The sequence below is a fragment of the Tachyglossus aculeatus genome, chromosome 11 (assembly GCF_015852505.1).
Source record: "Tachyglossus aculeatus isolate mTacAcu1 chromosome 11, mTacAcu1.pri, whole genome shotgun sequence".
Lineage (NCBI taxonomy): Eukaryota > Metazoa > Chordata > Mammalia > Monotremata > Tachyglossidae > Tachyglossus > Tachyglossus aculeatus.
In genome coordinates, this window is record NC_052076.1 from 63,349,134 (window position 1) to 63,376,597 (window position 27,464).

Below are 27,464 nucleotides of genomic sequence, written 5' to 3' on the forward strand. Positions count from 1 at the left end.
CTCTGCACATGGTCAGCGCTCAATAAATACGACTGAATGAATGAATGTTGTGAGAGCTCAAACAGTTCTCTGACTCTCAGGCCCAGCCATGCTGCTGCTACTTCTGCCCTGGGCTTGGAAGACAGAGGACGTGGGTTCTAATTCCGCCTCTGCCACTTGTCTGCTGTGTGACCTTGGCCAAGTCACTTCACTTCTCTGGGCCTCAGTTACCTCATCTGTAAAATGGGGATTAAGACCATGAGCCTCACGTGGGACAACCTGATTACCCTGCATCTACCCAGAACTTAGAATGGTGCTTGGTAAGCACTTAATACTATAATTATATTATTATTATTATTATAAACTTATCAGCAAGTGAATTGCAGAACTAAAATGGTTCTGGTAGTTAATTTCTCTGGAAGGTTCAACTCTACAGATTAATCAAACGTATTTATTGAGCACCTACTGGGTATAGAGCACTGTACTAAGTGCTTGGGAGAGTACAATATAACAATATAAAACAGGCATTCGCTGCTCACCATAAGCTTACAGTCTGAGGTGGGGACAGACATTAATAAACATTACAAATATGTACTTAAGTGCTGTGGGGATGAGGAAGGGGTGAATCCAGAAAATCAGAGTGATGCAGAAGGGAGTGGGAAAAGAGGAAAGAAGGACTTAATCAAGGAAGGCCTTTTGGAAATGTGCCTTCAATAAAGCTTTGAAGGGGGACAGTAATTGTTGGCTATGAAGAGGGAAGGCAATCCAGGCCAGAGACAGGACGTGGGCGAGGGGTCGGCGGCAAGATAGACGAGACTGAGGTACAGTGAGTGGGCTGGCATTAGAGGAGCCAAGTGTGCGGGCTGGGCTGTAAAAGGAGAGTAGCAACGTGAGGTAGGAGGGCGCAAGGTGATTCAGTGTTTTAAAACTGATGGTAAGGAGTTTCTGTTGGATGCAGAGGTGGATGTGCAACCACTGGAGGTTCTTGAGTAGGGAAAATGGTCTGGATGTTTTCTGTAGAAAAATGATCCACGCAACAGAGTGAAGTATGGACTGGAGTGGGGAGAGAAAGGAGGCAGGGAGGTCACCAAGGAGGCTGATGCAGTAATCAAGGCGGGAAAGTAGGGATCAACATGGCAGCAGTTTGGATGGAGAGAAAAGGGTGAATTTTAGCAATGGTGTGAAGGCTGAACCTACAGGATTTAGTGAAAGACTGAATATGTGTGTTGAATGAGTGGGAATAGGGGTATTCTTGCATTTCTGGGGCTCTCACTCCTGTATCCTCAGTAGACTGGTGTTTGCTAAGCAGGAGCTGTATTTTGCATTTCAATGATTAAAAAATGAAATTTGAGTCCTCCCTCTAATTTGTGATCTGGTAAATCATTTCAAGGATTTGATTCTGCCCCCAAAAGGTAGGCTGTTTTGTTTTTTTCTTTTAGTGACAGGCTATAGTACCTCGGCATCAATATCAGGGTCAAAAAACAAAGATTGTCCCTGTGTTGAGATTGGGAAAGGGTTCTTTTAGAGGAATGAAATTCTGCTTTTGGCAAAACACAGTTCAGGAACTTTTCCTATGATTCCAGAGTATTTGATCCACCCAGTTCTACTTCAAGACCCTAAACACCTAATAATCTATAAGGCTTTTTGACCAAGTAGGGCCCCCCACAAAAAATGGACAAATCAATTCACGATGTGAGCCAAATAAGAGTGCAATTCCTTCAAATCAACCAACTCTACTGCACTATACTCTCCCAAGCACTTAGTACAGTGCTCAGCACCTGTAATGCAATAAATACCACTGATTGATGGATACTTCATCATCATCATCAATCGTATTTATTGAGCGCTTACTGTGTGCATAGCACTGTACTAAGCGCTTGGGAAGTACAAGTTGGTAACATATAGAGACAGTCCCCACCCAGCAGTGGGCTCACAGTCTAAAAGGGGGAGACAGAGAACAAAACCAAACATACTAACAAAATAAAATAGAATAGATATGTACAAGTAAAATAAATAGAGTAATAAATATGTACAAACATATATACATATATACAGGTGCTGTGGGGAAGGGAAGGAGGTGAGATGGGGGGATGGAGAAGGGGATGAGGGGGAGAGGAAGGAAAGGGCTCAGTCTGGGAAGGCCTCCTGGAGGAGGTGAGCTCTCCTCCAGGATACTTGTTGAAAGCTTACTTTGAGCAGGGCACTTGTACTAAGCACTTGGGAAAATACAGTACAATAGAGTTGGTAGACACAATCCCTGCCCACAAGGAGCTTACAGGAGGGCGAGATAGACATTAAAATAGAGGAAATGGTAGAGTATAAAGACATACACACAGAAGAATTATTTTGTATTGTATTCTCCCAAGTGCTTATTACAGCGCTCTACACATAGCAAGTACTCAAATACCACTGACTGACTGATTAATAAGTGCTGTGGAGCTGAGGGTGGGGTGAATATCAAGTGGTTAAAGGGGTTCAGATCTAAGTTTACTGGCAACAGAGGCAGGAGGGCAGGTGGGGGTGGGGAAACAAGGGCTGAGTTAGACCTCTAAGGAGGAGATGACACTCGAGGAGAGCACTGAAGGTGGGGAGAGAGGTGGTCTTTCAGATTTGGAGGGGGAGAGAATTCCAGGCCAGGGAGGAAAAGTAGGCAAGAGGTCAGCAGCAGGATGAACGAGAGAGGTATTGAGGTAAAGAGTAGGTTGGTGTTAGAGGAGTAAATGGGTTGTAGATCGACATGGTAAAGTAGGAGACGGAAAGTTGACAGAGGATCTCAAAGTCAGTGGTAAAGACGGTAATAGTTTACAATCCCCCATACACAGCAGAACTGTCATATTCAAAAGTTCTGTCATGTTTGGCTACAGTTAGGAGTGCGTACTTTAACCTACTGCAGAAAGCCGAAACTCACTATGACATCCTGTGTAAAAGCTGATTGGTATATCCTGCACTGAGTAACATGAGAATTCTCTAGCCACGGAAAATTACTAGGGCCAAAAGCTAGCTATAAGGGAATTAAGACTGGGTGAAATATCATTTAGAGACACAAAAGCTATCTGGTAAAACGATAGCTTTGTCCTTTACAGGACAGCACTTAGGATTCGAAAGCATAGAATAAATGAAAAATAAAATAAAAGTCCACCTGTAGCGAGGGTCAGAGCGCTTCCTCCAATACCTCACTGCCACTTTAGCACTTCCATGTCACCTAAGCAGTTAGGTGTTCCCCCTTTTCCAGCTCCTCCCTTCCCGGCACCTCAGAGCGCTTACAAACATGTTTAAACTCTATTGCTTCCCCCTGTGGGCCTCTCCTACTATATAGTAAAATTCTTGAGGATAGGAATCGTGTCTAACTCTTGTACTCTTACAAGTGTTTAGTATAGTACTCTGCAAAGAGCAAGTGATAAATAAATGCAACTATGCCGAAAACACAGCACATTTAAATAATGTCCCTCCACAAAACACACACACACACACTCACGCACCCCAACTCTGGGGGAATAAGGGGATGGTGGCCTCCATGGGACTAGCATAAGGGGAGCTGAAATGGGAACGGAGGTGAAACTGAGATGTCGTGCCCCTCTCTTGGCCCTACCAGCAGGAGATGGGGGTGAGGAGGGTTGGACTCACCATCACTTCCTCAGCCTTGGGGGACTTCAGGGTCCCTGGCCCTGAATCTTCCTGGGAGCAGGTCTCACTGCTACTCCTGCCCTGGGCAGACTGGTGGTTCTCCAGGGATGAGATAGGAGACAGAGGTCCAGAGCCGGAAACCATTCCAAAACCTTGCAGGCCCAGAGCTACGTTATCACTTCCCCGTTGGGGGCTTGAATCGCAACGAAGCAGCGTGGAATAGCGGAAGGAGCAAAGGCTTGAAGTCAGAGGACCTGAGTTCTAATCCTGGCTCTGCCACTGATTTGCAGACCTTGGACAAGTCACTTAACTTCTCTTTGCCTCAGTTTCCTCAACTGTAAAATGGGGATTAAATCCTACTCCCTCCTACTTTAGACTGTGAGCTCCAAGTGAGATAGGAACTGTGTCCAACCTGATTAACTTGTACCTACCCCAGCGTTTATAACTGTTTGACACAAGAGTGCTTAAATACCATAATAATTATAATAATATAGATAATGGGAGAGTGAACTGGAAAGTGACATGCAGTGGCAGGCCCAGCTCTGCAGCTGACTTCCACCTCATCTGCAGAGGGGCCTGGGTGGGCCAGTGGAGGCAGGGCAAGCAGACTTTCACCCTCTTGTAGTTCTGGCTGGGTGGGTACAAGGAAAGGTGCAACAGTGAATTCCTTGACCTTCTCCGGTCCATTCATCACTCTGTTGCCCAGACCATTTTTCTCAACCGTCTCGTTGCCCATGCCCCTCTTCAAACACCCCAAACGTTACCCAAATTTCTGCTTGGCCACTGGTTTTAAGGCACTTCATCTACTCTCTTCTCCTTACCCTCTTTTCCTCCTACAGCCCGGCTGTAGCTTCCTTTCCTCTGAAGCTCATCTTCTCAATGGGCCTCACTTCCAACTTTGCCACCTCTAACCCCTGGCTCACTCTCTTCCTCCTGCCTGGAACTCTCTCCTTGCTTCAAACACATCAGACCTCAGCTCTCCACATCACCAAATTCTGAAATCCCACCCCCACCAAGAGGCTTTTTTTAGAGTTTTGTTGTGTTTTTTTTAGGAAACATCCTCACGACTTCTTGTCACATTTTTGTTCATATTTTACATACTCTGCTATTTAAGCACCTCTTCCTCTGTAAATTAGGTGTTTGCCTCTCCTGCCCCCATTTGACTAAGCTCCTTGTGTTCAAGAATTCATCTATCGTACTCTCCCAAGCAGCTACTACAGTGCTCTGCAAACCAAAGGCATTCAATAAATAAAACTGACTACAATGACTTCTTTTGTTCAAAGCGGTCCTACAAAGTCTGACTATTCATCTTCACTATCAACTTTGAACAAAATTTCAAAGTTATCTTTTAACAATACCTTAAAAAATTGCTCACTAACTGCTTACTCTTGCTCTTTTTCTGGTATAGTTAAGAATACCACTTCATTGACAAGGTTCCATCTTTGTGATCGCCAGGTCTACCCAAAAGAATAAACTGAGCAGGCAAATTATTGGGAAAACTGCATTCACTCATTCAATCGTATTTATTGAGCACTTACTGTGTGCAGAGCACTGTACTAAGCACTTGGGAAGTACAAATTGGCAACATATAGAGACGGTCCCTACCCAACAGTGGGCTCACAGTCTAGAACGGGGAAAGCATGAAAGCAACGTGGCCTAGTGGAAAGATCATGGCCAGTAAGTCATTGGACCTGGGTTCTAAATCCATCTCTACCATTCATCTGCTGTGTGACCTTGGGTGACACTTCTCTAGGCCTGAGTTACATCATCTGTAAAATCGGGATTCAGGCTGTGAGTCCTATGTGGGATAGGACTGTAGCCAACCTGATTAACTTGTAGCCACCCAAGCACTTAGTACAGTGCCTGGCACATAGTAAGTGCTACTACCGTTAAAAAAAAAAAAAAGCTGAACATATGCAAAACCTCAGGTGGGGGAAACTGTTGGCTTTTTTCTTGATGGTACTGGTGCCCTGAGCCACTTAAGGTTTCTGAAAGAGAACCCTTGCTTAAGGGAGCTCTTGTCCCCTCCTCCCCCATCCCTTCTTTTGGTTGAGTGCAAGCTTGTCAGGAGATTTGGGGGATATCTTCGTAATTTTCCCGTGCCTAGCATTCCTTTTAGACATACAATATTTGTATTCTGAATAAAGGGAGGTAAGGAGTCTGACCAGCGTTTGAATGGGCGCTCCAAATATGCCTTTGATGAGCATGAATGGGAGAGTATCTCCAGACAGAATAACTTAACAAATAGCATTTTGCTCGTGAAGGCTTGGAAGGAATGCAGCAATTCAGATTTACACCCCCAAAATCCAGAAATAAACCTAAAGGACCCTACTTCTCTTGCCTAGCTTCCCTCAAGCTTGATTAAGCAGTAATCACAATTCATTATGTGCCAAGCAGGTCTACTGAGTGGTAAGTGCTTAAAACAATATTTCAGGAGCTGTAGCAAGATAGATACTCTTTCTTCAGGGTCCAAGGAGAAGACAGCAAGTGCTTGCCTCCGCCCCTTCTAAGAGACTGGTGGGAGCTTCAGGGGAGCCTCTTTATTCCTATGAAACCTAGAGTGAATCAGTCTCTTTGCCTCCTGGAAAATGTATTTCCTTCTTTCACTCCCTTGCCAGCCTCCAACAGGATCTCTGACTGGATGTTTTGAAAACACACAGCTCTCAACAGTGACTGTCAACAGAGCAGCGAAGGGATATCAAAGCAATCAATCAATCGTATTTATTGAGCGCTTACTGTGTGCAGAGCAGTGTAGTAAGCGCTTGGGAAGTACAAGTCGGCAACACATAGAGACAGTCCTTACCCAAAGCAGGCACCACCCCGACCTTTTTCCCTCCCTCCCAAGCTGATCAAGGTGGGGAATGGGGGTTAGAAGAGAAAATACCCTATCTTGACTCATTTAGGATAGGAAGGGAGAACTCTTCAGCATCAGGCTAAGAGTCGGGACTCCGAGCTGGAGCCTTCGTGAAGGCAGAGGGGAAGGGACCACCGACTTGGAAGGAAAAATCCTCTCTCATTGGCTTCAGCCAACAAGGACGCTGAATATAGCTTGGAAATTTGGGTGGAAGCGGAGTTTATCCCATGATCTGATTTGACGGCTGCTCACTTTTGGAGAAACAAATGATCCATTAGTCAATGCATGCCCGAGCCGATGATCTAAAAATTGCCATATAGGCAATGACAATCTTAAAAAAAATTAGCTCTCTAGGATATTACTTTGACAGACAATGGCATAATTATAACATGAAATCCTAAATTAATAACATTTGTTGCAGCAATCATTTGAATCACCTCAGAGCCTAAGTGGAAAGCACATGGACACGGTGCTCTCCCCCACCCCCCAAAAAAAAGTTAATGTTGAAAATGCAAAATACTTCTACACCAACCATTTTGGAGCAGCTGCTGGGGAGAATGCAGGAGAAACCCCACAAACTCTTCCAAAAGGTATTGGATTTCTTTTGAATCCTACACTGAAAAAGGTGAAATTGAATAAAATCGTAACAAAAGAGTGTGAGAAGCAGCGTGGCCTAGAGGATAGAGAACAGTCCCGGGAGTCACAAGGACCTGAGATCTAATCCTGGTCCCACCACTTGTCTGCTGTGTGACCTTAGACAAGTCACTTCACTTCTCTGTGCTGTGCCTCAGTTGCCTCAACTGTAAAATGGGGAATAAGACTGTGCGCTCCACATGGGGCAGGGACTGTGTCTAGCCTAATAAGTATCTATTCTAGTGCTTAGTACAGTGCCTGGCAGAGAATAAACACTTACACTAAAAAAGAAAACAAAACCATGCCTAGGGGTTCTTAATATTTGGCTAAGGAGAGCGAAATGTCCGTGTGTTTATTCTTTATTTTACATCCATAGCCTTTGGAACAAAGTACTGTTGGCTGACATTCTTGAAATTTGGAAGGAACTAGATAAGACTTTGAAAAGAGAAATACATGGTGAAAGAGTTAAAATGTAAATATAAAAAACAAATGAAGTAAAGACTATCTCCAGCTCACTGTCTTACCAGTTATCTTAACACTTAGACCCAAGGCCATGCCATAACTTGGTGTTCAAGAGAACTCCACTGTGGCACTTCTTCATAATCTCTATTGTACAAGAAATTGAAGAGCTAAGGGTCACTCGCTCAATAACTGTTTCCTGGGAAAATGACAACGTTATATAAGGGAACTGGTGAAAATTGCTTAAACAGCTGCACTTAGAGACTAATCCAACTTTTTAAAAGAGTAGTGTGTTCTTTAATAACTATAAGAGGAGCATTTTCTGCCTTTGGATTAATTCTACGATGAGAAAAATTGCTTAGGGATCGCAAAAGAAAAACCTGCCTTTCTTTCCAATCTGGGAATAAGTAGTGAGAGGAAGAGAAAGTTTGTTACATTAATCCAAATCAAGTTCAAGTTTCTCACCTTGATTTGGCAGAAAAAAAATCTAAAATTTGTCTAAAATGTGTTTACGCCCATAAAAATGGGGTTTTTTTGAAAAAAATATATTTAATTAAAATTTAAAAGGAAGAAAAATGCCTAGAATACATTTTAGTTACATAAAATAGTTACTGTCCTAACAAAATGTGGTAGAAATATTTTCAATAACCATGAATGATTTAGTGAACTAGAAATACTTGTGCAGCCACCTGGAAATAAACTAATGATATCACCTGTAGTAAATAAAAGAACCAAATCAAAATGCTGATAATAGTTGCAAGGGAATATAAGCAGTGAAAAGAAAATGCATCTGGAATTTATTTTACAAAACTACAAAATAAAGTTTCTGGGGCCTTTGGGGGTGCTTTCTATAAGAAGTATGAAACATGAAGACTTGGCCAAAGTAACTCTTACGGGTGAGGGGAGATTGGAAACCAAATCCAAAACAAAAGAATAATAATAATAATGATGATGATGATGGTATTTGTTAAGCGCTTACTATGTGCCAAGCACTGTTCTAAGCGCTGGGGGTAGATACAAGGTAATAAGGTTGTCCCACGTGGGGCTCACAGTGTTAATCCCCATTTGACAGATGAGGTAACAGACACAGGGAAGTTAAGTGACTTGCCAAAAGTCACATAGCTGACAAGTGGTGGAGCCGGGATTAGAACCCACAACCTCTGATGCCTAAGCCCGTGCTGTTTCCACTAAGCCACACTGCTTCCCATAATGAATATCTTTTTAAAGCAACAGGGCTGACTTGCATTCTTGAAAATTTAAATGGAATCACACCTGCCAAATCTTTAAGTCACTATTTCTGAGAACTCATGGAGGACAGAAGACCCTGGGAACTGGAAAGGCTGCTATGCCCAGCTTTTCAAAAAAAAAAAAGAAATACTGGCCAGTAATTCCAGGTCTCATTAACATCAATACAACTGACTACCCCAATTATGTTCTTGACAAACCTCGCGTTAAGGAAAAAAACTCATATGATGTTCCCACCTCGAACAAGGCTGTGCACAATTAAACAACCATTTCTACCAACAGTGAGACTTATCCAGATAGATAAAAGCTGTCAGAGGAACATCTCTGCTCCCGAGGGCAATCTATCCAAAGTGTACTTTTAATTAGCAACTCCTAGGTCCTAAAGTAACTATGCTTTGTGAAGACCAGCAAGGCCTACTGGAAAGAGCGAGGGCCTGAGATTCAGAGGACCGGGGTTCTAATCTCAGCTCTGCCAACTACTTGTTGTGTGACCGAGGGCCAGTCAACTTTTCTGTGCCTCAGTTACTTCTTCTGTAAAATGAGGATTAAATCTTCCTCCCTCCAATTTAGACTGTGAGACTCCTGAGGGACAGGGACTGTGTCCAAGCTGATAAACTTGTATTTAACCCAGCGCTTAGAACAGTGATTGACAAGACTGACATGCCCTTTCCTCTCCATCCAAACCGCTACCCTGCTGGTTCAATCTCTCATCCTATCCCAACTGGATTACTGCATCAGCCTCCTCTCTGATCTCCCATCCTCCTGTCTCTCCCCACTTCAATCCATACTTCATGCTGCTGCCCAGATTGTCTTTGTCCAGAAACGCTCTGGGCATGTTACTCCCCTCCTCAAAAATCTCCAGTGGCTACCAATCAATCTGCGCATCAGGCAGAAACTCCTCACCCTTGGCTTCAAGGCTGTCCATCCCCTCGCCCCCTCCTACCTCACCTCCCTTCTCTCCTTCTCCAGCCCAGCCCGCACCCTCCGCTCCTCTGCCGCTAATCTCCTCACTGTGCCTCGTTCTCGCCTGTCCCACCGTCGACCCCCGGCCCACGTCCTTCCCCTGGCCTGGAATGGCCTCCCTCCCAACATCTTCCTCCCTTCAAGGCCCTACTGAGAGCTCACCTCCTCCCAGACTAAGCCCCTCTTTTCCTCCCCCCATCCCCCCGACCTACCTCCTTCCCCTCCCCACAGCACCTGTATATGTTTGTACAGATTTATTACTCTATTTTACTTGTACATATTTACTATTCTATTTATTTTGTTAATGATGTATATCTAGCTTTATTTCTATTTATTCTGATGACTTGACACCTGTCCACATGTTTTATTTTGTTGTCTGTCTCCCCTTCTAGACTGTGAGCCCGTTGTTGGGTAGGGACCCTCTCTATTGTGTTGCCAACTTGCACTTCCCAAGCGCTTAGTACAGGGCTCTGCACACAGTAAGTGCTCAATAAATATGATTGAATGAATGAATGAAAGTAGTTAAACGCTAAACAAAAACCATCTCAGGAAATAAATGCTCTAATGGTGATGGCTTAAGCCAGCCACACTCTCTCACCCATGCATTAACCAGGAATATATAACACACAGAGAAAGGCCAGGAAGCAATCCTTCCGCTACAATCTACATTAGTCAGACTCTTCTTGGAATTCTTTGTCCAAGTTTTGCAATCACAATTAAAGAGACTGGAGTAAAAAAGATAAGCCAAAGAGCAACAGAAGTGGTTGAAAAGCTGGAAGCCAAGACTTCCGAAGTGCTCTCAAAATCCAGCAGATTTTATGCTCCTTGAGGGCAGGCAATGCGTTTGCTTCGGTGGACTCTCCCAAGGGCTTTGTACAGTGCTCTGACTCAGTAAGCACTCAAATATTGTTGACTGACTTCAACATAGTGATTCTGTAACGGCAGGATGCTTTGGTAGAAAGCAATTATTAAATGGAGGCTGACCAGCTGTTTAAATCACACTTTAAGCCATGATTTCATAGAATCACAATCAACAGCATTTTAACCCAAGTTCAATCTGCCAAAAACTGTGCTGAATAATTAAGAATAACTATATACCAGTAGCATATAATAGGCAGGGTTGGCAGCACTTGACCTTTAGCCAAGAATATTTTTAGAGGAGGTAAATTTAAATAAGACTCAACATTTCTCCTTATTGCTGAAGACTTTTTTTTAATTAGGATGGCAGTGTTTTTTAAAAAGTGTTTTACCGCAGTTAAATTAAATTATACTTCCAATAAGTTGGTCGATAGCTCTGAAATTATACATAAACTGTTTCAAGTACTAGAACTGGAAAAAAAATAATCTATAGTTCATTTCAAGAACGTTACTAGATCTGCACAGTATTACATACCCATTATTTGAAGTGCAGCAAACAAGTTTTAGTTACAGTAATTAACTATTTTTCCAATTACTGAGGTAAAAGTCCAGGATAATGTAATCCCACTCGACCTAGCGGAGAAGCAGCGTGGCTTTACGGAAAGAGCACGGACTTGGGAGTCAGAGGACATGGGTTCTAATCCCACCTCTGCCACATGTCTGCTGTGTGATCTTGGCCAAATCACTTAACTTCTCTGTGCCTCAGTTACCTCATCTGTAATATGGGGATTAAAAGTGTGAGCCGCAGGTGGGACAACCTGATTACCCTATGTCTATCAATCAATCAATCGTATTTATTGAGCGCTTACTATGTGCAGAGCACTGTACTAAGCACTTGGGAAGTACAAGCTAGCAACATATACAGTCCCTACCCAACAGTGGGCTCACAGTCTAGAAGGGGGAGACAGAGAACAAAACCAAACATACTAACAAAGTAAAATAAATAGAATAGATAGGTATAAGTAAAATAAATAAATAGAGTAATAAATATGTACAAACATATATACATATATACAGGTGCTGCGGGGAAGGGAAGGAGGTAAGATTGGGGGGATGGAGAGGGGGACGAGGGAGAGAGGAAGGAAAGGGCTCAGTCTGAGAAGTTCTCCTGGAAGAGATGAGCTCTCAGTAGGGCCTTGAAGGGGAACCAGTGCTTAGAACAGTGTTTGGCACATAGTAAGTGCTTAAATACCATAATTAGTATTATTATTACCTCCAGCAGGGTATTCATTGAAAATAAGAACATTCAATAAAACAAACCCAGTACATTTCCTCTAGTCTCTTCAAAAGGCAGTATTTCATTCATGTGACTTTTCGAGAACAAGTAAAAAAACTTTTAGAAAGTGCCCATAGCAGAGGAGACTGTAAAAAAACCACTTTCAATATAGTCTCTGTGTATGTCCAAAAACAAAACAAAAAAAATGTACTTAAGCATGGAATCCTGACAATGAGGTTTTCCCCCTTTAGTCCACACAGAATCGGACTTTGCTACAGTAGAGTGTGCTTATAACCCATTTGTTTTTACATTGTGAGCCCCCTAAGGAACTTTTTTTAATTCCAACTCCTGGTGGAGAAGACTGAGGGGGATGGGCAGAGCAGGACTTACAGTTTGGCGCTCTGGGTCACAATCATGCTGCCTTTCTGGAATTCATTCATTCAGCTGTATTTATTGAGCACTTGCTATGTGCAAAGCACTGTACTAAGTGTTTGGGAGAGTACAATGAGAGACTCAGTCCCTGCCCATAATGAACTCAAAGCCTAGAGATGAAAATCAACTTCTTCATGGACCTGCATTCTCTACTGCAGTATGTTTGCCACTGGATGGTGGAAAATTGGCCCAGGTTTCAAAGGAAGGATTATCTCTGACAAGGTAGAGTTAACGTTTTCGGGGGGAAGAATGACACTGTTCCCCAAACTCAAAGTGTTATCACCATTAAGAAAGCTAGTTTGGAAAAGAAGTCCAATGGGTTTCCTAGGATGGTTCGTAGCTGATCCAGGGAAGGGGAACCCCAGAAGCTGTGTAATACAGCAGAGGAGATGAATAAAAGGACTAAAATCCCTAACCTCCAGGTCTGATCTTCCATAAAGCAGATGGATAATTTTAAACCGCATCTTTACAAACTGACCAGGACAATTTGGAAAAAAAGATCCTTTGAATTAGAGGGAGAAATGAAATAGCGAGAGGCATAGCCTTAGAGACTACCCCCAAAACAGGGTTACAGGAGGGGTGGGGGGGGGGGGGAACAGGTTAATCATCTTTAATAAGTAATATACGCCCAGGAGCATGTTGTCATTTTAAATAATATAATAATTTTACTCTATTAATAAGTCTGATGTAAGAGCCAGGCAACAATCCAGCAGAGGTCCTCATCTTAAAAAAGGAAGTGAAGACCCTGGATAAGAGAGGAGTGACTAAGTGGGGGCTTAATAGGAATGTCCAAAGATTGCTACCAGCCCTGATCCTCTTCTTTCTCACAGTTCAATAATGGGAGTTAAGAATAAAAAATGATAAAATCCTTGCCGCCATGCTGAATGTCTGAAAATAGGCTAGATTTGGGAATTATAGGCAAAATCACCTGTGACTTTCCTGACAAATCTAGTAGTCAGCAGCTGACAATGTTTAGTCCATCTATTCTTGGCCCAAATAAATTTCCAATTACATTTTTTAAAAATTTCCTTATCCTCAGTTATCTGCCAGAGTCAGGCTCTGGCAGATAACTGAGCTCCCCCTTCTAGACTGTGTGCCCACTGTTGGGTAGGGACCATCTCTACGTTGCCAACTTGTACTTCCCAAGCGCTTAGTACAGTGCTCTGCAAACAGTAAGCGCTCAATAAATATGATTGAATGAATGAATGAATGGGGCCTGTGTCTAAAACCGACCTTTGTATTCTTTCCTAGCACTTAGTACAGTGCTACGCCCACAGTAATCACTTAATACATACTATTACTACGATTAGACCAAGGCTGGCCCTAAAGGAAGAGTTAAAGTCATGGTTGATCATGTATCCCGGGGGCAATCAAGGACCAAAATCACATTTCCTCCTACCATCTGGACATCTCTCCTTGGACATCCCGCTGACAGCTCAAACCTAGCAGATCCAAAACAGAACTCCTCATCTTCCTACCCAAACCCTGTCCTCCCTGTCACATCACTGTATACAAGAGTGCAAGCTCGCTACGGGCAGGGTACGGGTCTACCAACTCTGCTACAGTGTACTCTCCCCAGTGCTTAGGACAGTGCTTTCTACACAGTAAGCACTCGATAAATCAGCTGTACTTATTGATCCTTCCTGTCTCACAAGCCTGTAACCTTGGCATTAGCCTCAACTCATCTCTCTTAAATCCACCAGCAACCAGCACTGGTCTGTCACCAGTTAGACCTTCACAACAAATCTAGAATCCATCCATTCTTCTCCATCCAAACTGCTACCACACGGATCCAACCACTTATATCCTGCCTGGGTTCTATATCAGCCTCCTTATCTTTTCCTTTAACCAGGACATACCTCATTCTGCTGCCCGGAACATTTAAAAAGTAAACAAAAAGAAAAAAATTCAGTCCACATCTCCCCACTCCTCTAAAACCTCCAGTGGTGACCCATCCACCTTCAAATCAAACTCCTTACTACCAGCTTAAAGGCAGTCAGCTCTTTCCACCTACCTAATAACACCCTCCTCTTCAAAGCCTTATTGAAGGAATATCTCCTCCAAGAGGCCTTCCCAGATTAAGCCCCTTTTCCTCTTCTCCCACTCCCTTCTACGTTGCCCTGACTAGCTCCTTTTGTTCATCACCCCCAGGGGCACAAATGCACATACCTGTAATTTATTTATATTAATGTCTGCATTAATGTCTGTCTCCCCCCCTCTGGACTGTAAGCTTGTTGTGGGCAGGGAATGTGTCTGTTTATTGTTGTATTGTACTCGCCCAAGTGCTTGGCATAGTGCTCTGCACTCAGTAAGTGCTCAATAAATACGATTGAATGAATGAATAAGACATACTGGCATATTTCTTTGAACAAAAAGTAAATCTGGTCTCTAGAACATTTCAAAGATGTAAGAAACAAATACATCTAGTTTTTCATAACGGGCCACATGGTTCTCCAAGTATGGAATAGAACATTTATTTAACGTCTTGGCCTTTTATATTACACAGAAATCATGTGGATTGTCTACAAAAGCAACACAAGCTTTATAAAGATTAAATGATTTAGGCAGTAACCCTTACAAAATGGTGGCAGGGGGTTGTAGATGAAAAGACCCAGCTTCACCATTTGTCTGCTGCGTGAACTTGGATGAGTCACTTAACTCCTTTGTGCCTTTGCTACCTCATCCTTAAAATGGAGATTATAACTGTGAGCCTCATATTGGACATGGGCTGTGTCCAACATGATAAACTCCTAATAATGATGATATTTGTTAATCGCTATGTGCCAAGCACTGTTCTAAGCGCTGGGGTAGATACAAGGTAATCAGGTTGTCCCACATGGGGCTCACAGTCTTAATCCCCATTTTACAGATGAGCTAACAGACCCAGAGAAGTTAAGTGACTTGCCCAAAGTCACACAGCTGACAAGTAGCAGAGCCTGAATTAGAACCCACAAACTCTGACTCCCAAGCCCAGGCTCTTTCCACTAAGCCACGATGCTTCTCTAACCCAGGTAGAGATCCCTTATATCTATCCCACAGTTTTCTACAGTGCCTGGCACATAGTAAGCGCTTAATCAAAACCATAACAATTTAAAAAACAGCAAAAAAAAAAAATTAGGAGTTGTCACAAGCAGTTGCTCTCACATTGCAATTCTAGGTGAGCTGCAGCTCAAAATTCAAAGTAACATGCGCCTTTGATGGTTGGAAGAAGAAAGAGATTAAAGGATTTACTAGCAATTATGCCTAAAATTAAGATTTCCTATAGAATAACAAAGACCTTGTGTGCCAAAGGCAAATAAAGGACTACTGGGTCTTTTTTTAAAACTGGCTGGATGCTAAAGTCTCGCCAATTACCACCCCGATCCCCAATTTTTCTTTCCGAGAAAAGCTATTAGGATAGGTAGGGCAAAAATCCGTAATTTATTATAATGCCCGGTTCCCCCGTAGATTGAAAGGTCCTTGTGAGCAGGGACTATGTCTAACAACTCCATCGGACTGGGTTTTCCCAAGTGCTTAATACAGTGCCCTGTACTCTGTAAGCACTCAAATACCACTGACTGATTGAAAAGAAGCCATCTGGTGCCCTCTGACTTCTCCCACTTACCCCTCTTGTTTTAATCTAGACATGGTACAGGCTGCCCTGGTTTCTGTGGCTTATAATTGGCGTTTCACATGGGTCAAGTGCTCCTACAGAGTCACAGTAAGGTCTAAAATCTTCAACCGTTGATTGGGAGAATTTTCTAACTTTATTTTATTTGTTAAGAGCTATGTGCCAGGCACTGTTCTAAGCGCTGGGGTAGAGACAAGCTAGTCAAGTTGGATGCGGCCCCTGTCCCACATAGGGTTCCCAGTCTCATTTCCCATTTTACAGATGAGGTAACAGACATGGAGAAGTGAAGTGACTTGTCCAAGGTCACACAGCAGAGAGGCGGCAGAGTCGGGATTAGAATCCAATTCCTTCTAACTCCCAGGCTCATGTTCTATCCACTAAGCCACGCTGCTTCACTGCCTTCCAACAAGTCCTAAGGAAGTACTGCGAGATTTCTCTTCGAATTGAGTTTTCTATTGAAGGGTTATTATGAAAACTCCCTTCTATTCTTTATCACCAGTCCCTTCAAAGTGTCTGACATGCTAAGAGACAAGGAGGTGGTTCTGACAAAAATCCACTTCGTGGAATGTTCAGTTCCTTCCTCCAAAACGTTCAAAACCATCTTGATCCATCTCAGTCCAATCCCAAAATATCTTTCGAAGCCATTCATGCATTACATTTTCACATGTAATACTGAGAGGTTAAATGATTTGCTGTTGCCGAAAAGTAAAATCCTTATCCTCTGCTATTTAGCCTAACTCTGCGTCCACTGTTTCTCTTCGCATCTTCAACGAATGAAGTAGATTTATGAAAACTGTGGCTGAAGAACAAACGGTTTCCGGGGATCACGAGAGCTCAGCTGGAAACGTTTCAGATCAGAAGGAAAATGCATAAGTACAACAAATCCTGTAAATATTTCTTCAACCCTAAAATTTACACCTTTAGCAACTAGCAAGGATATTCTGCCTCAACCTTTTGAAGATGGGCTTACAAAGGAAAACTGGATATATTTATCTTTTCAGGCAAAGGGTGACACTTGCAAAGCCTGGCACTATAGTGCTCACCCATCCTAACACTGGGCACTTGTGCGCAAGCAGCTTCTTCCAATAATGCAAAACGCCAGGTCCAGACAGGCTCGGATTGTGAGAAGAATGTTTCCTAATTCTCCCCCACTAGAATATACGCTCTCTGTGGGCAGGGACTGTGCCACTTCTTTGAGAAGCAGTTGGCTGAGTGGACAGAGCATGGGCTTGGAAGTCAGGAGGACCTGGGTTCTAATCTCAGCTCTGTCACATGTCTGCAGTGTGACCTTGGGCAACTCACTTAACTTCTCTGTGTCTCAGTTTCCCCATCTGTAAACTGGGGATTGAGACTGTGAGCTCCGTGTGGGACAGGGACTGTGTCCAACCTGATTTACCTTGTGACTACCCCAGCCCTTGGAACCGTGTTTGGCACAGAGTAAGAGCTTAACGAGTACCATAATTTTTTTTGTTTGTTTTTGTTTCATGCTTTCCAAGTGCTTGCTCAGTAAACACTCATACACAACTCCGGTTGTGATATGACAGCACTGCTTCCAATTTTTTTTTAAACTTTTTACTTAACATGCAGTGAGTTGACAGTACCGGCTCAGAATCTCAAAATATATGGCACAAGCTATTCTCCAAAGAGAAAGGGCAGTGGGTCCAGGGCCTCTGGACTCCCTCGCCCCTGGATGACTATTTCTCCAAAGAAGGAGCCCTCACACCCCCTACCTCCTACTGCAGCCCAGCCCACAGACTCCACTCCTCTAGAGCCAGCTTACTCACTCTTCACCCATCTCATCATTCTCTCCACCGACCCCTTTCCCACATTCTCCCCCTAACCTGGAATTCCCTCCCCGTCCATGTATGTCAGACCACCTTCAAAGCCTTGTTACGGTCACATTTCCTCCACGAGGCCTTCCTCGACTAAGCCCTCTGTTCCCCAGCTCTGGCTGGCTCTCCATTCTGTGTTATCTATGCACTCCAATCTGTGACTCTTGGACATCTGATGACCCCACAGAATTTATGTTCATATCTTTAAATTACAGATTATAAATTATTTATTCATATTAATGTCCGTCTCCCCCTCTACACTCTAAGTTCATTATGGGCAGGGAACAAGCCTGCTAATTCAGTTGTACTGTACTCTCCCAGGTGCTTAGTACAGTACTCTGCACACAGTAAGCACTCAAAAAATAGGATTAATTGGTAGGGACACCACCACACCTTAGGGAACAACAGGGGGAATCAGGTCACCAATGACCTTCTTGCCAAATCCAATGGCTCCTACTCTATCCTAATCCTCCTCGACCTCTCAGCTGCCTTCGACACTGTGGATCACCCCTTTCTCTTCAACACACTATCCAACCTTGGCTTCACAGATTCCACCCTCTCCTGGTTCTCCACTTATCTCTCTGGCCATTCATTCTCAGTCTCCTTTGCGGGCTCCTCCTCCCCCTCCCATCCCCTTACTGTAGGGGTGCTTCAAGGTTCAGTTCTTGGTCCCCTTCTGTTCTCTGCACTCACCCCCTTGGTGAACTCATTCAATCCCACGGCTTCAACTATCATCTCTACGCTGATGACACCCAAATCTACATCTCCGCCCCTGCTCTCTCCCTCCCTCCAGGCTCATATCTCCTCCTGCCTTCAGGACATCTCCATCAGGATGTCTGCCCGCCATCTAAAACTCAATTATGTCCAAGATTGAGCTCCTTATCTTCCCTCCCAAACCCTGTCCTCTTCCTGACTTTCCTGTCACTGTAGACGGCACTACCCCTCCTCAAAAATCTCCAGTGGTTGCCTGTCAACCTATAAAGCAAAAACTCCTCTCTCGGCTTCAAGGCTTGCCCCCTCCTACCTCACCTCCCTTCTCTTCTTCTACAGCCCAGCCCGCATCCCCCGCTCCTGTGCCGCTAACCTCCTCATTGTGACTCGTTCTTGCCTGTCCCGCCGTCGACCCCCGGCCCACGTCCTTCCCCTGGCCTGGAATGCCCTCCTTCCACACATCCACCAAACTAGCTCTCTTCCTCCCTACAAAGCCCTATGAGAGCTCACCTCCTCCAGGAGGCCTTCCCAGACTGAGCTCCCTTTTTCCTCTCCTCCTCCCCATCCCCCCCGCCCTACCTCCTTCCCCTCCCCACAGCACTTGTATATATTTGTACAGATTTATTACTCTATTTTACTTGTACATATTTACTATTCTATTTTGGTAATGATGTGCACATATCTATAATTCTATTTATTTTGACAGTTTTGACACCTGTCTACATGTTTTGTTTTGTTGTCTGTCTCCCCCTTCTAGACTGTGAGCCCATTGTTGGGTAGGGACCGTCTCTATATGTTGCCGACTTCCCAAGCACTTAATACAGTGCTCTGCACACAATAAGAGCTTGATAAATACGATTGAATGTATGAATGAATGAATGCCCTCCACCGCTTCAAGCAGGAACACGCTGGTCCTTTACACTGTGACTCCCATGTGGGGCAGAGACTACGTCTGGCCTGATTACCTTGTATCTAGCCCAGCTATCAGTACAAGGCTTGGCACAGAGTAAGGGCTTAACAAATACCATAGTTATAACTCTATAGCTGTTGCCCATTTGGCTTCTCCCCAACACTGCTCTGAAGCAGATAATTGGGAGGTCACAGGGTGAGCAAACAAGGTAGCCAGGCTGACAATAGAATCTGGGGAATTAACTGCCCCGGGTGATATTTCCATCTTGCACTGAAGTTCTCCACTCTGCAGCGTTGCACGCCATGCACAAACACACTGTCTAAAATATCTGCTCTGTGCACAAGAGGAACACATTTTACTCCCATTTGCGTCAACACAAGAGTTCCTGAACAGACCTATAACAATGCATTCTTCTATAAGGAGGGTGGCATCAGGATCGATAATACTACCTTATATTAATAGCATTATGAGAGGAGATTACAAGACATGGAAAATAAGCTCCCCCCTCGATCATATCACACCCTTGAACACAACTAAATTTTTAACTCATCAATGTAAATACTAGAATATTGATTCTGCAGTACCTTAAGACTAAAATGTTAAGATCGTAAGGCACTAGGCAAGTAAAAAAAAAAAACCAAACACGAACCAAAGATAGGTTTTAAACAACATAAATGAGATTTCATGTTTTATAATGTTCTCCCCTACTTGTCATTTATTTTAGTGTCTACCTCTCCTACAAGATTTTAAATTTCTTAAAGGCAGGGACCAAGTCTATGAACTTTACTGCACTCTCCCAAGAACCTGACCGCCTAGTTCATGCAGAGAGCTTCACTAAGCACTAAGAGTGCAATACATTAAGACACGATCCCTGCCCTCAAACCCTAAAATGCATGATAGTAAATAACTGTCCATAACCAAATTATCAAATCAGTGGCAATAGAGGGAACATTGCTGCCGTATTTTGGAAGTCTTGTTAATTTTGGTAATAGGTAAATATATCTAACATGCTACTGGAAGAATCTATCAATTAAATAGAACATCCAACAATGCTGGCTTGGTGCAACATACAGAAATGCCACTGGTTAGATGCTCTTTGCTTCACGTTTGCTACCTTTGGCTTACCTATTTGTTTTGTTGAGTCTTTCACGGCAGCTCTGGCCTCCTCCTGCTAGGTTCGCTATCTCCCATAGGATGACCCTCAACCACCTTCACCTTTCTATCCCACCCCAACTCACTGTTCCCTACCCACACTTCCCACAATTTATAAGTGACACGAATCCCGTCAACTCAGGTTCAATCAGAGGAGATGGGCACAGCAGGAATACATGAAATGCAGATTACACAAAAACCTCAATTTAAACAATTTCATCCACACTTTATCCAAGCTCCAAAACCGATTTGAACTGAGTGCCCTACTTCTCTTTTCCCATCTTACCTCTCACACAGGTACTAAACTTAAGCAAAATGCATTAAAGGCAAGCAGCATGACCTTAATAATAATTGCGATATTTGTCAAGTGCTTATTATGTGCCAAGCACTGTACTAAGCGGTGGGGAAAATACAAGATAATCAGGCATGAGGCTCACAGTCTAAATAGAAGGGAGCACAGATATTGAAACCCCATCCTGCAGATGAGGGAAGTGAGGCAGAGAGAGTTTACTTGTTCATCGTCACCCTCCAAATAAGTGGAGGCAGCAGGATTAGAACCCAGGTCCTCCGACTCCCAGGCCTGTGCTCTTTCCTCCAGGCCACACTGCTTCTCCCTACCCACCCTACTGTATTGTCCTCGCCCAACCAGTTAGTACAATGCTCTTTACATAGTAAGTGCCCAATAAATACGATTGATTAGTTCCCTTAGAACCAATATACGTCCATTCGAAAACAACCCGCCATTTCCCAAATCAACAGGAACTATTCTCTGTCAGTTAAGCACATGGATTTCTTAAAAACTGAAATAAAATACCTAACTTTCCCCAATATTCTAAGACCTAAAGTTATCTTCAGAATGTTCTTCCAGAATTTACGGTTGAGTGAAATGAAAAGTTTCAACCCAAATGGATTTTAAGAAACTTTAGACAGGGTTGAAATTAAACCTAATCTTACAAGATATGGTCCCTTACAACCAGAAATAAGAGATTTCTGAGAATCAGTGTGGCCTAGTGGAAAGAGCACGGGCCTGCGAGTCAGAGGGACCTGGGTTCTAATCCCAGCTCATCCAATTGCTTGTTGTGTGACCTTGGGCAAGTCACAACTTCTCTGTGCCTCACTTTCCCCAATGGTAAAAATGGAGATACCTGTTCTCCCTCCCTCCTACTTAGACCATAAGCCCCCACGTCTGACCTAATTAATTTGTATCTACTGCCCCGGCACTTAGTATTTAACACATAGTACTCACTAACAAATATCATAGAAAAGAATTGTCCGTATAGTGCTAGACTTATTTTTTAAATTGTGGATTTCCTTCCACATACTGAAAAATCCAAACTTTCCTGGACTCCGTATTACACTCCAGTCTAAACCGTTTTACACCAATCCATGACTAATACTGAAGTGTCCACAAAATTTCACTGGAGTGCAAAAATTATGTAAAGTTTCCCTGTGCTAAAATACCACTTAAGTACGGCAATCTACCATTTCAGTTATAGCCTCTCGGGCCTCTGCTACTGGAACAGATCCATTTAAGAGTAGTCATATTCTGGTCGCCAAGGAGCTTAATCATGTACTGGGGATAGTCACAGATGCCATGGCAAACATGCCCTTGCTTACTTTGCATGCCAAATCAACATTCGCAGTCTGAAGAAAAGCAGTGTATACCATATTCAACTCTTTCTGAAAATGCCTGTAAGGCTTTCCATAGAAATACTGCATGCAAAGCCAATTATTCCCATATTTTGCCAATACGACAATGGACAATATATTAGAAAGCGGTTCAGAGCATCTCCACAAATTACCTTTTGAATTTCAGCTTCCTACAACCTCAAAAGAAATTCACATTTCTCAAACTACTAGAACAAACTGCCGACCCTACAGGCATCAATAACTACGGAATCTGCAGGTTGTTGTTTACTTTTGAATAATACATGCAGCCAATAATTTCCATTTGGTTTATGCTCAACAACATAAAATCAGTACGTCTTGTAAATTACATTGCTATAAAGTAAAATAATAAAACTGTTCACACGGGCTTTGCACTTCTTAAAGTAACTGAACTACAAAGACTTACCAAAAAGCAAAATTCCTAGGAGATTTAAAAATCATCCTCAAATATCAATCTGGGCATTCAAGGTAGGACTGTGGGCCTATACAATCCATTGAAAAATTTCACCAACAGTGGGGTCATCTTCACTTATCAAGGCCAACTCCTATATTCTCTTCAACTATTTCACGCATAGCCAAGATTTTAGGGGGAACCATTTAAATATTTTTTTTACACCAAAAGCCTGTGCTAACATGTTTAATGAGAACCACGCATACCTTTTTTAGCAAATCCACCCCTAAGCCTACAAAACATTGTAAAATAATTAATTCCAAGGAAAAGTTTTAAAGGTCTCTTCATAAAAACCTAAGAAAGGCCTCGATAAGAACCATTCTTAAAAACAAAGATTCTAATCTTCGGCCTGTAGCTGAAGGATGGTTCTCCAGGGAAAAGTAAAATTAAACCTGGGGGAAAAAAAAAAAAGTGGAAGGTCTCTGCATTACCTAACCAAGGAAGGATAAAGTTTTATCTCGAGGGCCTGGATCAAAAACTTCTACAGGTCTTTTAAATTCTCCACTGCCAAAGAATAACGGTCTACACCCAATGCTGCTTAACACCTCTGACTCTGACCTAGAGGATGGAAACTCAGCATTTCCCATCCAAGGGGAGGAGCCAATTCTTTAGAACATTTTAGTTTACAAGTATAAAAAGTATTTTCAGGATTAATTTATGGGCTACAATCCCAAATTAGGCCAAAGATCCGCTTTCAATGATTGGCCAATAATCCAGCATTTTGGAAAAAATGAAATATCAAAGATTAAATTTTGATTCTGTCTACCTGTGCCCCTTTAACACATTAGTACAGTGCTCTGCACACAGTAAGCGCTCAATAAATACGATTGATGATGATTAGTGGTACCCATTTCGACAAATCGTTTCCTAATTATAAAAAGTAATTGGAGCTTTCCAGTAAACGGGCATCCACTTTTCAAAAAGATTTAAGTGAAATTCAAAAAAAAAGATTCAGGAACACTGATTGCAGAAGAGCCTGTAAGGAGAAGCCAAGTAAATATACTTCAGGCTCTATGCGGTCAGTCTCAATTTTGAAACCAGATGCGAGTTTCAATGTTTATTTGCACCGAATTCCGCAAAGAAAAAGAAATATCTTGCCCTTCACTTAAATTAAAAACTGCTATGCTCGGTTATTTGTTAGCAGTGATGATTTACTCTCTCTCTCCCATTCTACTCTCTCCTTTTCCTCTTCAATACTTCAGGTTCACCAGGCAAATGAAAACCAAAGCACATGACAGAAGTTTGTCCAACATTTTCGCTTTCAACCGTGAGTGAAGTGATGCGCTGAAGAAGTCTGGAACAAATCACCTCCAAAGAAACCTGCCTACTCGTTGCAGGCAGGGAATGTGAATGTATCTGTTTATTGTTGCACTGTTCTTTCCCAGGTGCTTAGTACAGTGCTCTGCACACAGTAATCAATCAATCATATTTATTGAGCGCTTACTGTGTGCAGTAAGTGCTCAATAAATACAATTGAATGAATGAATAAATTCGACTGAATGAATAAGCAGAACTTTCCCATCCTGCTCTTTATGGGCAGGGATTGTGTTTATCACCTATGTTCTGTAGCACTCTCCCAAGCGCTTAGTCCAGTGCTCTGCACCCACCAAGCACTCAATACCACGGACAGAGTGAACGAGCCACAGGTGTAGACGGCTATACCCACATCCTCCAGGTGGTTGCTTAAATCACACTTTCTGCGAGGCTGATTGCAGAGTGGTTAAACGAGCTCTGCGCACGTGGTCGTGGGGGTAGACTGGGGTGAGGTGGAGCTCTCCTATTACACAGCAAAAAAAAAAAATTAAAAAATATAAAAATAGGGTAAGGGGAGGTGGGTCCAGACGCCCACAACATCTTTTATTAACAGAGGGGGACTGGAGCTGAACCTACAACGTGTTCTAGTGGAAAGAGCAGGGGCTTGGGAGTCAGAGGTCGTGGGTTCTAATCCCAGCTCTGCCACACGACAGCTGTGTGACCTTGGGCAAGTCCCTTCACTTTTCTGGGCCTCAGTTACCTCAACTGTAATATGGGGACCAAGACTGTTGGTCCCATGAGAGACTAGGACTGTATCCAACCAGATTACCTTGCATCTACTAAGGACAGTGCCTTGCACCTAGTAAGCGCTTAACAAATACCATTATTATTATTACTTTGTTTAAATGATGGTGGTATTTGTTAAGCTTTTACTAGGTGAGAAGCCCTGTGGCAAGAGCACCGGCTTGTTGAGTCAGCTGTCCTGGGCTCTAATTCCGGCTCCGCCACTTGTCTGCTGGGTGACCTTGGGCAAGTCGCTTCACTTCTCTGGGCCTCAGTTCCCTCATCTGTAAAGCGGGGACTCAGACTGTGAGCCCCACGTGGGGCAACCTGATTACCTTGTATCCACCACAGCGCTTAGAACAGTGCTCGGCACATAGTAAGCGCTTAAATACCATCATTACTAATTATTATTATTGGGTCCCTCCCCCCCTCCAAGCTTCCACGAGGAAAATGCAGCAGGGGTGGGCCTGGCCTTGTACTTCTGTGCTTCATGTGGGAAGCAGGGAATCTGCCATCTAAATCCTAAATAATGACAGTGATGGTATTTGTTAAGCGCTTACTATATGCCAAGCACTGGGGTAGATACAAGGTAATCAGCTTGTCCCACGTGGGGCTCACAGTCTTAATCCCCATTTTACAGATGAGGTAACTGAGGCAATGAGAAGTGAAGTGACTTGCCCAAAGTCACAGAGCGGACAGGTGGCGGAGCCGGGATTAGAACCCATGACCTCTGACTCCCAACTCCGGGCTCTTTCCACTGAGCCACGCTGTTCAGCTGTACTTTCCAAGCGCTTAGTACAGTGCTCAGCACAGTGTAGGCGTTCACGAAGTAGGTTTGCAGGAAAGGCCGGGCCTGGTGCGGGGCCTGGCCGGAGGAGGGAGAGATGGGTGAGGCAGGGACTTCATTCAGTCATTCAATCGTATTTATTGAGCGCTTACTGTGTGCCGAGCACTGTAATAAGCGCTTGGAAAGGGCAATTTGGCAACAGATAGAGACTATCCCTGCCCACAACAGGCTCACAATCTAGGTGGGAGACAGACAACAAAAGTAGACAGGCATCAATACCATCAGAATAAGCAGAATTATAGCTATATACAGGTCATTAATAAAATAGAGCAATAAATATGTACAAATATACACAAGCGCTGTTGGGAGGGGAAGGGGGTAGGGAAGGGGGGGATGGGACGATGGGGAGGGGGAGAGGAGAAGGAGAGGAAAAAGGGGGGCTAAATCTGGGAAGGCTTCCTGGAGGAGGTGAACCCGTTGTGGGGTAGGGACTGTATTTGTTGCCTAATTGTACTTTCCAAGCGCTTAGTGCAGTGCTCTGCACACAGGCGGCGCTCACTATATACGACTGAATGAATTGTACTTTCCAAGCGCTTACTGCAGTGCTCTGCACACAGGCAGCGCTCACTAAATACGACTGAATTGTACTTTCCAAGCGCTTAGTGCAGTGCTCTGCACACAGGCAGGGCTCACTAAATACGACTGAATGAACTGTACTTTCCAAGCGCTTAGTGCAGCGCTCTGCACACAGGCAGGGCTCACTAAATACCATTGAATGAATTGTACTTTCCAAGCGCTTAGTGCAGTGCTCTGCACACAGGCAGCGCTCATTAAAAACCATTGAATGAATTGTACTTTCCAAGCGCTTAGTGCAGTGCTCTGCACACAGGCAGCGCTCATCAAAAACGACTGAATGAATTGAACTTTCCAAGCGCTTAGTGCAGTGCTCTGTAAATGACTGAATGAATTGTACTTTCCAAGCGCTTAGTGCAGTGCTCTGCACACAGGCAGCGCTCACTAAATACCATTGAATGAATTGTACTTTCCAAGCGCTTAGTGCAGTGCTTTGCACACAGGCAGCGCTCACTAAGTATGATTGAATGAACTGTACTTTCCAAGCGCTTAGTGCAGTGCTTTGCATACAAGCAACGCTCCAAAAACACGACTGAATGAGTTGTACTTCCCAAGCACTTAGTGCAGTGAGCTCCATGACTACGGTTGAATAAATTCATTCATTCATTCAGTCGTATTTATTGAGCGCTGTGTGCAGAGCACTGTACTAAGCGCTTAAAAGGTGGCCATATTGTCCCGGGGGGAGGGGGGGGCTCACAGCCTTAACCCCCCTTTTACAGATGAGGGAACTGAGACCCAGAGAAGTGACTTGCCCGAAGTCACACAGCTGACAATTGGCGGAGGCGGGATTCGAACCCATGACCTCTGACTCCAAAGCCCGGGCTCTTTCCACTGAGCCACGCTGCTTCTCAATGAATGCAAGGAGGGGAAGAGGGAGAGGGGGAGGGATCTGTGGGTGGGTGAGTGGGGCCCATTACCTTTCCGTGCTCATGGCGGAGCCTGGACACTTGGGCCGAGCGCAGCGGAGGCTGGGGGATGGCCGCGTTGGGCGGGGGGCGGCCCTCCATGGCCCACCGGGAGGCAGGGAGGGAGGGAGGCACGGGGAGAGAGGAGGGGGAGGAAGGGGAGGAGGCTGAGGAGGCGAAAAGAGGAGGAGGAGGAGGAGACTGGAGGAGGCTGAGGAGACTAAGGACCAGAAGGGGGAGGCTGAGGAGGCCGAGGACCAGGAGGGGGAGGCTGAGGAGGCTAAGGACCAGGTGGGGGAGGCTGAGGAGGCTAAGGACCAGGTGGGGGAGGCTGAGGAGGCTAAGGACCAGGTGGGGGAGGCTGAGGAGGCTGAGGAGGCCGAGGAGGGGGAGACTGAGGAGGCTGAGGACGAGGAGGGGGAGGCTGAGGAGGCTGAGGAGGCTG

At 44.0% G+C, this 27,464-nt stretch overlaps 1 protein-coding gene across 2 annotated transcripts in view; it reads right to left on the reverse strand.

Moving 5' to 3' along the window:
• Nucleotides 1–27,142, reverse strand: part of URI1 (URI1 prefoldin like chaperone) — an 86,330-nt gene extending 59,188 nt beyond the window's left edge. The window contains exon 1 of one of the 2 annotated variants that reach the window (XM_038754192.1): nt 27,032–27,142. In XM_038754192.1, the coding sequence (XP_038610120.1) occupies nt 27,032–27,121 (90 nt within the window). In that variant the 5' untranslated portion in view covers nt 27,122–27,142. The remainder of the gene's footprint in view (nt 1–27,031) is intronic. The other variant, XM_038754193.1, reaches the window with a different exon arrangement.
• Between the last annotated feature and the right edge of the window lie 322 nt (nt 27,143–27,464).